The sequence below is a fragment of the Lissotriton helveticus genome, chromosome 7 (genome assembly GCF_964261635.1).
Source record: "Lissotriton helveticus chromosome 7, aLisHel1.1, whole genome shotgun sequence".
Lineage (NCBI taxonomy): Eukaryota > Metazoa > Chordata > Amphibia > Caudata > Salamandridae > Lissotriton > Lissotriton helveticus.
In genome coordinates this window covers 1,597,201,689-1,597,214,142 of record NC_136068.1, presented here as the reverse complement: position 1 = coordinate 1,597,214,142, position 12,454 = coordinate 1,597,201,689, and the positions used below count along the sequence as shown (strand labels likewise).

General features: G+C 48.1%; 1 protein-coding gene across 10 annotated transcripts in view; it reads right to left on the bottom strand.

Annotated features, from left to right (window-relative positions):
* MED25 (mediator complex subunit 25) overlaps positions 1–12,454 on the bottom strand; it is a 260,000-nt gene that overhangs the window by 24,478 nt on the left and 223,068 nt on the right. For all 10 annotated transcript variants that reach the window (XM_078655193.1, XM_078655183.1, XM_078655190.1 and 7 more), the window contains one exon: positions 7,638–7,845. In XM_078655193.1, the coding sequence (XP_078511319.1) occupies positions 7,638–7,845 (208 nt within the window). The remainder of the gene's footprint in view (positions 1–7,637; positions 7,846–12,454) is intronic.

Here is a 12,454-nt window from a genome sequence, read left to right as displayed (position 1 = left end):
TAGTATTGTGGATTTTTGTTGTTTGCAGTCTTGTGTTCATATGTTGTGTCCATCTGTAGTGTTTTCACTGTATTACTGTGTATATTCACAAATGCTTACCACACTGCCTCTGAGATAAGCCTATCTGCTCGTGCCAAGCTACGAAGGGGGTGAGCGGGGGTTATCAAGGAGTGTCATCCCCTTATCCTGACTTAGAAGTAAGGGTCCCTATTTGGACAAAGGTGAATACCATTGCCAACTAGAGACCCCCAGATCTAACACCACCAAATCCCAATTAGAATGGAAGTAGTGGCCTAGGAGGCAGCTGGCATTCACAGATTTCACAGCCAAGCTGGTGGAAGAAAATACCCTCTATCCACAGGCTTCCAATTGTTTGGATTCCTAATGGGGGAGGGGTTGAGCGGGGTGGTTGTGAGGGGATAGTCAGAAAGGTATTAGGGTTTGTCCAACTTGTAGACGCCACGACCACCAAATTTTCTGGGGAGGGATACTGGGGGGGGGGGGGTCGACCGGTACAGAGCAGTGATATCTTGCAAATTGTAGGTTGACAGACGAAAATTGAACACACACTCGGTTGGAGTCGTAGCAGTGCCGACTCAGAATCAGAGAACATAATGCACTTTTCGTCCTTCGCTGTGGATGGCGTCGACATCAGCAGAGTCCGAAACGGTAACTGGAGAAGGCCCAGTGGTGGATTCGGTGTGGTAACTGACCCCCAGGTGAACCTGCCAGTGGTACCACAGACGGGTGGCTTCTCTGCTCCTTTTGGCTAGGACTGCACATCAAGTGATTCAATAAGGATCCAAATACTCCAAGCATAGTCTTGTAGAAATATGATCTGCCTTGGTGTTGCAGAAGGCCTCAAAAGCTAGGGTTGTGCCAGAACAAATCGTGAAATTGCCTACAGCATCGATCAACTTCAGGAGCAAGATTGAGTCGCATGGGGATGCCCTTGCCTCTTCTTAGGAGTATGTGAGCGGCAGGAAGGAGTGGAGACCTGCTTGGAATTTATTGTGTTTTTAATTCAACCCGAAGACTTGAATGACACGATGATCAACTTTGGGAACGACTCCTGAAACTTGGACCAGTCTCGTTGCAGAGATTTCTGGTGCTTGGTGACATGGCGTTTTGCCTTGCGATCTCCTATGTATGGCCTTCCGGTTCATAGACGTCAATGAAGGCTTTGGAGCCTTAGAGTCATGGCTCGTCCCCAGCCACCCGAGCGAACTTAATGAGGGACCGTCACAGATGTTTGTTTGCAACAGTCCTTACACGGTTTGAATCATGTTGTCTTAGGAGGTGGCATTTCTCTTGCACACTATAAATGTTTTGATTTTGGTTGAAAAATTGTCTCAAAGAGAAGTTATGTAGCTCTGGATTGACATCTGGTGGCGCAGGAAGAAAGGAACTGATATTAGCGCACCCAGGAGTGGTGCCAATATGGGCCTGCATGTCATTTCTGCAGCGGAACAGCATCAGTGTGGAGCTGGATGGCACCACCCCCAGCACCCAAAGGCTCCAGTCCAGTCTGACGCCTGGGGAATATTCCAACAGTGAGGAATCTGCAGTTAAAAGCCTCTATCAGAAAGGAATATGCTACTTACCAGTATGCATCTGTTCTTGGCATAGAGGGCTGCAGAGTGGTACATTTATGAATAGATCGCCATCTGGTGTTGGGCTCGGATGATTGCACTTTGTTTTTCTTCTGGAGAAGTCTTTGTCGTCATAGGTGACTCCTCCTCTCGGTGTTAGTGCGCATGGGCATCGGCTCCATCCTTAGATTGTTTTGCCATAGTAGGGTTAGATGGAGTAGTGTAGTGTAGTACATAAAGATATGCCCATGTAAATGTATCTAAATAAGATAATGTTGGGACAGACACAGGTTTCCGGGGAGGCAGGGAGGGCATGTACCACTCTGCAGCCCTCTATGCCAAGAACAGATGCATACTGGTAAGTAGCATATTCCGTTCGAGGCATATGGGCTGCAGATGGTACATTTATGAATAGATTGTACAGCAGTTACCTCCCTAGCGGTGGTCACCAGTGTCTGTCGCAACTGTCTGAAATAGAGTTTTTAATACAGCTTGGCCCACTCTGGCTTGTTGTGCAGCCTGTACATCAACACAGTAGTGCTTTGTGAATGTATGTGGTGTAGACCAAGTTGCTGCTCTACATATGTCATCTAGGGGAATGTTCCCTAAGAATGCCATAGATGCTCCTAGTTTTCTTGTGGAATGAGCTCTAGGAGGAACAGTTAATGTTCTCTTTGCTTTAATGTAACATATTTGTATACATCTTACAATCCATCTTGCGATGCCTGCTTTAGAGATAGGATTGCCCTTATGTGTTGGGGAAAATGCTACAAATAGTTGTTTAGTTTTCCTGAAGTCTTGTGTTCTTTCTATGTAGTATGAAATGGCTCTTTTAACATCTAGTGTATGTAGAGCCCTTTCTGCCACCGTCTGTGGCTTTGGAAAGAAGACTGGTAATTCCACTGGCTGATTGATGTGGAATGCTGAAATTACTTTAGGCAAGAACTTTGGGTTTGTTCTAAGAACCACTTTATTCTGGTGTATCTGTAGGAATGGTTCTTGTATTGTTAATGCCTGTAACTCGCTTACTCTTCTGAGTGAGGTAATGGCTATAAGGAATGCCACCTTCCATGTAAGGAATTGTATTTCGCACCTATGCATAGGTTCGAAGGGTGGCCCCATTAGTCTGGTGAGTACTACGTTGAGGTTCCAGACTGGGGAAGGTGGTAATCTTGGTGGAATGACTCTTTTAAGCCCTTCCATGAATGCTTTTATCGCTGGTACTCTGAACAGTGATATGCGCTGCCTATTTTGTAGGTATGCTGCTATAGCTGCTAGATGTACTCTGATAGATGTGTACGCTAGATTACATTGCTGTAAGTGTAACAAGTAGCAAATAATCTCCCTTGTTGATACGTCTAGAGGGTTGATATTGTTATTAGTGCAGTGTATAGCAAACCTCTTCCACTTAGCTGCATAGCATGCTCTGGTGGTTGGACGTCTCGCTTGTTTGATTATTTCCATGCAATTTGGGGGGAGATCTAAGTACCCAAATTCTAGGATTTCAGGAGCCAGATCGCTAAGTTCAATTGAGTTGGATCTGGGTGCATTATCTCTCCATGGTTCTGTGTAAGGTGCATGGGTAGAATTCTTAGCTTTTGATGTGGCACTTGTGAGAGTTGCAGGAGCGTGGTGAACCACGGCTGTCTTGCCCACGTGGGTGCTACTAGTATCATGGTCATTGAATGTTGTTGCAGTTTCCTGACCACTAATGGGATTAGTGGGAGAGGGGGAAAAGCGTATGCAAATTTGTTGGACCAATTTATCCATAACGCATTGCCCTGCGACAGGTGATGTGGGTACCTGGACGCGAAGCTTTGGCATTTTGCGTTCTGATGAGTGGCAAATAGGTCTATCTCTGGTTGTCCCCATCTTTGGAAGAATGGCTGCAGTATTTGTTGGTGCAGTTCCCATTCGTGTATTTGTTCCGACTGTCTGCTTAAGATGTCTGCTATCTGGTTTTGAACTCCTGGTAGGTGTTCGGCTAACAGATAGATGTTTTGAGGAATGGCCCATCTCCAAATCTCCTGTGCTAGTCTGGATAATTGGAGAGAGTGCGTCCCCCCCTGTTTTTGAATATAATACATTGCTGTCATGTTGTCTGTTCTGATCAGGACTGCTTTGTGGATAACATGTATCTGAAAGGCTTTCAATGCTAGAAACACTGCCAGTAGTTCTAGATAGTTGATGTGCAGTGTTTTTTCCTGCACACTCCACCTTCCTTGTACTGTGTATTTGTCCATATGTGCTCCCCATCTGGTGAGCGATGCGTCTGCTGTTATTGTCACCTGTGGAATTGGCTCTAGGAACGACCGCCCCTTGGTAATGTTTGTTCTGTTCCACCACTTCAGAGAGCGGTGTGTGCGGTCGTCTACCAACACCAGATCCGTAATCTGTCCTTGAGCCTGATTCCACTGTGTCGCTAAGCATTCTTGTAGCGGACGCATTTGTAGTTTTGCATATGGTATTAGCAGTATGCAGGATGACATCATACCTAGTAGCTGCATGAACACTCTTGCTGTTAGTGAGTGTTGTGGCTGAAATCTCTGAATGATTGTAAGCATTGCTTGGACTCTTATTGGGTTGGGGTACACTTTGGCTTTTTCTGTGTCTATGGTAGCCCCCAGATATTGTTGAACTTTGTTTGGTTGTAGGTGTGACTTTGTGTAGTTCACCGTGAACCCTAGCTGGTGTAGTAGCTGAATTGTCTTTTGTGTGTGTTGCAGACACTCCTCTTGCGACCTGGCTTTTATTAGCCAGTCGTCCAAGTATGGGAAGACATGAATTTGTTGTCTTCTTAGGTGAGCTGCTACCACTGCCAGGCATTTTGTGAACACCCTTGGTGCCGTCGTGACACCAAATGGGAGGACTTTGAACTGATAATGTTGTCCTTCTACCACAAACCTGAGGTATTTCCTGTGGGCTTTGTGAATAGGGATATGAAAGTAAGCGTCTTTTAGATCCAGTGTAGAAAGAAAGTCCCCTTTCTTCAGTAAAGGAAGTACTTGTTGGAGCGTGACCATGTGGAAATGTTCCGAATTTATGTATGCGTTGAGAGGTCTTAGGTCCAGTATTGGCCTTAGAGACCCGTCCTTTTTGGGGATTAGGAAGTATAGGGAGTATACTCCTGTTCCCTGTTGGTGCTGTGGAACCTTCTCTATGGCATGCTTTTCTAGCAGTGATATTACTTCCTGTTTTAACAGTGTCAGGTGATCTTGTTTCATTGGACGCTGTTTGGGGGGGATGTTTGGTGGGGTAGCTGTGAGTTCTAGGCAATAACCATGTTGGATAATTTGTCTTACCCACTTGTCTGATGTGATGTTTTCCCAGACAGGTAGGAACTGTGATAGGCGTCCCCCTACCGGTGTTATATGGTCTGGGGGAAGCTCTATGAAGTCACTGTTTTGGGGTTGGAGAGTTGCGGTTGTTGTTGTTTCCGCGACCTCTACCCTTGTTGTTGTTACCCCTGTATCCACCTCTAGAATTACCTCTGGGTGATGTAGGTGTAAAAGAGGTTTGCTGTTGGTTTGTACCTGTACTTTTGGATCCTCCTCTATAGGTGGATCTACGAAAGGAACCTCTTTGTGTCGGCTGCTGCAATGCTCCCATTGATTTAGCCGTTTCTGTATCCTTTTTCATTTTTTCTAGGGCCTCATCTGTCCCTGTGCCAAAAAGTGTTTTCCCATCAAAAGGTTGATTAAGTAACGAGGTTTGTACCTCTTGTTTGAATCCTGACACTCTGAGCCATGCATGTCTCCTTAGCATGATGCTTGTATTTGTCGACCTTGCCGCAGTTTCTGCCGCGTCTAGGGCGCACTTTATTGAAGTGTTAGTAATTAACTTCCCTTCTTGTATAAGTTGATCAGCTCTCTTTTGATGTTCTTTAGGGAGATGTTTGATGAGTGTTTCTAATTCATCATAATGCGCTCTGTCATACCTTGCAAGTAGTGCTTGCGTATTAGCTATGCGCCAACTGTTTGCCGCTTGAGATGCTACTCTCTTGCCAGAGGCATCTATTAGTTTAGACTCTTTGTCAGGAGGTGGCGCTTCTCCCGTAGATAAAGAGTTTGCTCTCTTGCGAGCGTTTGTGACCACTAGTGAGTCTAGAGGAATTTGTCCCTTAATGTATATTGGGTCTTTTGGAGCTGCCCTATATTTTTTATCAATTCTTGGGTTCAATACCCTAGCCCTCACTGGATCTTTGAATATCTCTGATGTATGACTGAGAAGGCCTTTTAGCATTGGTAGTGTTCCTGATGTTCTTTGTGCAGTAGGTAGTGTCTCTAATAAGAAGTCCTGTACTAGAGGTTCTGTATGTAGGTCTACCTTATGAAATGTTGCTGCTCTAGTAATGAGTTGTGCAAACCCAGTATTGTCATCAGGAGGTGAAGGTTTTGAGGGATATGACTCAAGGTCGGTATCATTACCTGATCCCACATTATACTCCTCCCATGGGTCTGCCTCCTCTGGGATTGTGTCCTCATCATCCCCAGGGTGTCCCCCCTCCCCTGTGTCACTTTCTCCATCTGTTGTAGGTGTAGATGGACGTGTGGGAGGAATATCTGGCCTATTGTGAGGAATAGGCGAAGATGGTGTGTGAGGTTTGGGAGAAGGGGGAGGAGTTGTATTCGTCCCCATTGTTCTCTTCTTTGGATGAGCCTTGTCGTACAAATGTTCATGTTTCCTCTTTTTAGGTAGCTCTGTGACTACCTTGCCAGTCTTTGGGTCAATAAACAAAGTCTTTTGTTTAGGATCCGTTCCGTGTTCCTGTGTCGGTACCGCAGTTTTCGGTTCCGAAAGGTGTCTTTTCTTTGAAATGTCCATTTGTGTTTTCGGTGCCGAAGTTTTGTTCGGATCCGATTTCTTCGGTATCGAAGATGTCCCCGGTGTCGAGGGTGTTTTCGGCGCCGAAGCGTGCTTCGGTGTCGACATGGACTGCTTCGACTTCGAGCTTTCCTTGACCTGGTGCTTCGGTGTCGATGTGGTTGGTTTATCGGAACCGGAACCACTATGATGGGGGACCGAGTGTTTCGGTTTCTGTTTCGTTGCCGGGCTCGAAGGCGGGGCGTTGGAAACTTTTTTCGGTTGTCTGACCGGGCTCGAGGGCGGGGTCGACACCGTGCGGGGTCTGTTTTTCGGTAAAGGGACGTCGTCACTCACGGTTTGTTGGACGTCGATCTCCTCGACGTCGGACTCGTCCGCTTCTGACCCCGCCTCGTCGGCCTCTTCTTCCTCCTCTTCTGGTTGCTGGTCCTCGAACAGCTCCGGGATTGCTTGTGACTGCATTCTCGATACCTCGTGTCTTCGGGCTCGACGGTTTCTAATCGTCGACTTTGACGAGAACGCTGCACAGGCCTCACAGTCCCTGGATTCGTGTTCAGGGGACAAGCAGAGGTTGCACACTTCGTGTAGGTCCTTGTGTGGGAACTTAGCACCACACGTTGGACATTTTTTGAATGGAGTCCTTTCCATGGACCCCGGGCTGGACTACGTCGAGTTTCTCGTAGTCGTCGTCCTTCGAATCGCGTCGGTATGGAGTGAAGTCGCGTTCGATAACGATACCGTCGATTTGGAAAGGAATACGCGCCGGTTATAACCTTCTTTGTTGAAGTCGGTCCGGAGCGCTTCGATCCTCATCCGAACCCGATGGCGGAAAAAAACAATCTAAGGATGGAGCCGATGCCCATGCGCACTAACACCGAGAGGAGGAGTCACCTATGACGACAAAGACTTCTCCAGAAGAAAAACAAAGTGCAATCATCCGAGCCCAACACCAGATGGCGATCTATTCATAAATGTACCATCTGCAGCCCATATGCCTCGAACACTAGGTTATAAGAATAAGAATAGAGAAATAACATAACAGAAGGGTTTGCACTACAAATAACACTGCATGCAAGGCCTGCGAACTGTCCCGTCACTAGTGGCAAGTATATGCCCGAGTGCAACATTTTATGCGGAAGTTCCTTCTTACCCAGGAACTACCTCACCACTAAAAACCTGTGATCATGCATATTCGCAGCCCAACCTGTGCAAATTTCATACCTGGCAGTGAAGACCTTGGACCCATTGGAGCACCCCACTGCTGGCCAGCTGCCTGGTGCATGAGTGAGGACCCTGGTATTTGGAGTTGTGGCTGTCCCGCTGCCTGGTGAGGCATTTGTTGTCCCATAGATTGGTGCTGTATCATTCCCTGGGCCGCCTGCTGCATGTGGTGCAAAGCCTGCTGCGACTGTTGGACTCCGGGTTGAGTCTGTCAATCATAGGGAGAGAATGTGAACACATTAGTGATGCCTGGGAAGGGAAGGAAGCATGAAACGGAAACAGGGGGCATTCAGTATAGATAGGCAAATCAGAAATGGATGTAAAAACAGGCACAATGGAGGGAAGTATGAGAGATGTGAAGAAAGGCTAATAAGCAGGACAGCAAAACTAAAGGAGAAGAATACAGGAGCAAAGCACAAGAGAAGAAGGGGAGAGTAGTGCCTGCAGGAATGGAGAGACAGATAGCAAATATAGATGCAGGGAGAGACGAACACCAGATGGGAGGAGGAAGAGACTAGCACCAGGTGGCAGGGAAAGATGGACACCAGATGGAGGGGCAGGGAAAGACGTGAAGCTGGCACCAGGTGGGAGGAGGGGGGGGGGAAGACAGGTGCCATATTACAGGATGAGAGAAGGGTGCCAGCTAGGTTGTCAGCCGAGCAGGATGGAGAGAAGGGCGCCAGGCCATCGGGATGGAGAGCAGGGGGTCAGACCAGAGAGCTAGAGAGAAGGGTGTAAGACCAGAGGGCTAGAGAGAAGGGCGCCAGACCAGAAGGATAGAGAGGAGGGCGCCAGACCAGAGGGATAGAGAGGACACCAGACTAGAGGGATTAAGTGAAGGGCTCGAGGCTAGAGGGTGGAAGTCCAGGCTGCCAAGACAGTGGGAGGAGAAGGAGGGAGCCAGGCAGAGAAAGAGCAGAGTGCAAGATGGAAACGGTGAAAGATCGGTATGGGGGGAGGGGGAGTGGTGATATAGGATCCAAGGGCAATATAGAAGGGTGTCAGACTACAGGGAGAGAGAGAAGGGCCCCAGATTAGAGGAAGGGGGAGGGGGAACAGGACAACCACAGGGTGGAAGGGAGAGAGAAGGGTTCCAGACAATATATATGAGAGATGAGCACCAGAGAGGGAGCCAGAGAAAGGGGCAGTCAGAGGGAGAGCTAGAAGGGCACCATGCAGGAGAGAGAAAAGGGGGCCAGTCAGCAAGAGAGAGAAAAGGGGGCCAGTCAGCAGGAGAGAGAAAAGGGGGCCAGTCAGCAGGAGAGAGAAAAGGGGGCCAGTCAGCAGGAGAGAGAAAAGGGGGCCAGCCAGCAGGAGAGAGAAAAGGGGGCCAGCCAGCAGGCGAGAGAAAAGGGGGCCAGCCAGTAGGCGAGAGAAAAGGGGGCCAGCCAGCAGGCGAGAGAAAAGGGGGCCAGCCAGCAGGAGATAGAATAGGGTGCCAGAAAGGGGAAAAATGAGAAGGCTGACAGAGGTAGAACGAGAAGTGCGCCAGACTGAGGGAGAGACACAAGGGCACCAGACCGAGGGAGAGAAATAAGGGCGTCAGACCGAGGGAGAGAAATAAGGGCGTCAGACCGAGGGAGAGACACAGGGGCGCCAGACCGAGGGAGAGACACAAGGGCGCCAGACCGAGGGAGAGACACAAGGGCGCCAGACCGAGGGAGAGACACAAGGGTGCCAGACGGAGGGTGAGGCACAAGGGCGCCAGACTGAGGGAGAGACACAAGGGCGCCAGACCGAGGGAGAGACACAGGGGCGCCAGACCGAGGGAGAGAGATTAGGACAGTCGTATAACTATCAAAGCAGTCTTAAGAATTTTTAACTAGAAAATAGCCAGGAGGAAACATGTTTGTACATTGGGCTCTATGCTGTTTTGCATTTTCTTCACAAATTAAAATGTATGCAAGTGGCAGGGCCAAACATACAAAAAGACTTTGGGAGCACTGAGTGTATATCATTCAAGAAATATTGCAATTGTATTCATTTTTTCAATAATGAAAAGAATATTTTCAAATGCTTAGACAAAAAGCTATTGATTTTCAGAGGCACAGGTGAACTAGCAAAAGAAGCTTCAGTCCTGGCCACATAATAGCATCCCTCATACGGACAACACTCAGAGTCCTCTAGAACCCCAATTTGCAGATCTCTGGTTTAGCACTTACTCAAACCTTTAACAGTACATGGTATGATCCTGAACTACTGATGCTCCAATTGAAAGAAAAAACAGATTCCGATCTTAGACGGCATCATTGAGCCCAGAACACGAAGGTACTGGAAGCCTACCCAATGGTACTGTACTGCATAGCAACCTTTACATTGAAGAATGACAAACTGCTCGCCCTAGGAGCAATGTGTTCCAAAGACAAAAGTAATTTTCTTTGAACAGCCTATCACTATTTAACTTTGCCCAGGTTCAAAAAGGAAAACATTTCAATGATTTCAGTTCCTTTGATCCAAACAGCATTCATATATGGAGGGAACTGGCTACTGGGGCGATCTTTATTAAATTCCCCAGTACTGCTACGTCCACTTTATCAGCAAGCCTACTCTACAATTCCGTACTTCAGAATCAGAAGAACATGACCGAGAATGAATATGCTACTTACCAGTATGCATTTGTTCTTGGCATGTAGGGCTGCTGACATTCATATCTATAGCATAGATCGCCGCCTAGTGTTGGGTCCGGATGATTGCACATTGTTGTCCTGGAAGAGTCTTCGAAGTATCACTACACGAATGGATCCTGGACTACAGTGCGCATGGGCATCGACTCCATCCCCAGATTGTTTTTAGCCATTGTGGCGAAGATGGAGTAACAGTGTGAGCGATGACCATGCTAAGAGTAAGTTTGAGTTCTGCAGCCGCTATAGGCGCCGGGGAGGAGGGCGGGCGATATGAATGTCAGCAGCCCTACATGCCAAGAACAGATGCATACTGGTAAGTAGCATATTCAGTTTGAGGCATGTGGGCTGCTGAATTCATATCTATAGCATAGAATAAATAGCAGTCCCTCCATTAACGGCGGCCGCCTGTGCCAGCTGCAGACGTTTGAAAAAGTGTCTTAAGAACAGCCTGCCCTACAGCTGCTTGGAGTGCACATCTACACAGTAGTGTTTAGTAAATGTGTGTGGTGTAGACCATGTGGCTGCTCTACAAATGTCTTCCAAAGGGATATTACCAAGGAAAGCCATGGAGGCCACCAACTTGCGGGTGGAGTGGGCTCTGGGGGGGACCGTTAAAGTGCGTTTAGCCTTGTGATAGCAGATTTGAATACACTTAACAATCCACCTGGCTATACCTGCTTTGGAAATGGGGTTGCCTTTGTGCTGGGCCGAAAAGGCAACAAAGAGTTGTTGTGTCTTCCTAAAATCTTTGGTTCTATCGATGTAGTACATCAAAGCTCGTTTGACGTCAAGAGTGTGGAGCATTCTTTCGGCTACGGTCTCTGGGTTTTGAAAGAACGCGGGCAGTTCAATGGTCTGATTGACATGGAACTGTGAAACCACCTTAGGAAGAAATTTAGGGTTAGTGCGCAGCACCACCCTGTTCAAGTGAATTTGTATGAATGGCTCTTGTACAGTGAGCGCCTGGAGCTCCCTAACACGTCGCAGAGACGTAATGGCTATTAGAAAAGCCACTTTCCATGTTAAAAACTGGACCTCGCATGAATGCAGAGGCTCAAAAGGTGGGCCCATCAGCCTGGTGAGGGCCACATTAAGGTTTCATACAGGAGCTGGCGGGGTCCTGGGAGGGATGACTCGTTTCAGTCCTTCCAGGAAGGCTTTAATGGCAGGCACTCTGAAAACGGAGAGATGCTGCCTGTTTTGGAGGTAAGCTGCTATGGCGGATATGTGTATCCGAATGGAAGCATATGCCAGATTGCATTTGTAAAGATGTAACAAATAACAGATGATGTTGTGAGTGGATGCATCTAGCGGGTTGATGTTGTGTTCCGTACAGTAAATGACAAACCGCTTCCATTTTGCTGCATAGCAGGCTCTGGTGGTGGGCTTCCTTGCCTCCCGTATGATATTCATGCAGTCGGGAGGTAAGTTAAGGTAGCCAAATTCTAAGACTTCAGGAGCCAGATCGCCAAGTTGAGCTGTTGCGGGTCTGGGTGCTGAATGTCGCCATGGCTCTGCGTCAAAAGTCTGGGCGTGAGGCGCAGCCTTTGATGCGGTACCACGGAGAGTTCTAGAAACGTGGTGTACCATGGTTGGCGTGCCCACGTTGGAGCAACCAGGATGAGTGTCATCGAGTGTTGCTTTAGCTTTCGTGCCACCAGCGGTATGAGAGGTGCTGGGGGAAAAGCGTACGCAAATCTGCCTGACCAGTTCATCCATATCGCATTGCCCTGCGACTGTGGGTGAGGGAACCTGGCGGCAAAGTGTTGGCATTTTGCGTTTTCCCTTGTGGCAAACAGGTCTATCTCTGGATGACCCCACTGCTGGAAGTACGGGTGGAGTACTGATGGATGTATCTCCCACTCGTGCATTTGGTGGCTGTACCTGCTGAGCAGATCCGCCATCTGATTGTCCTTGCCCGGGAGGTGTTCCGCCATGAGGAAGAGGTTCCTCTGAATGGCCCACTTCCACATGCTCTGAGCCAGATGAGACAACTGTGGAGAGTGCGCACCTCCCTGCTTCTGAATGTAGTACATGGCTGTCATGTTGTCCGTCCGGATCAACACGACCTTGTTGCACAGATGTACTTTGAATGCCTTCATCGCCATGAAGATTGCCAGCAGTTCTAGGTAGTTGATGTGCATCTTCTGTTGCTGCGTCGTCCATAGTCCCTGCACCGTGTAGTTGCGTACA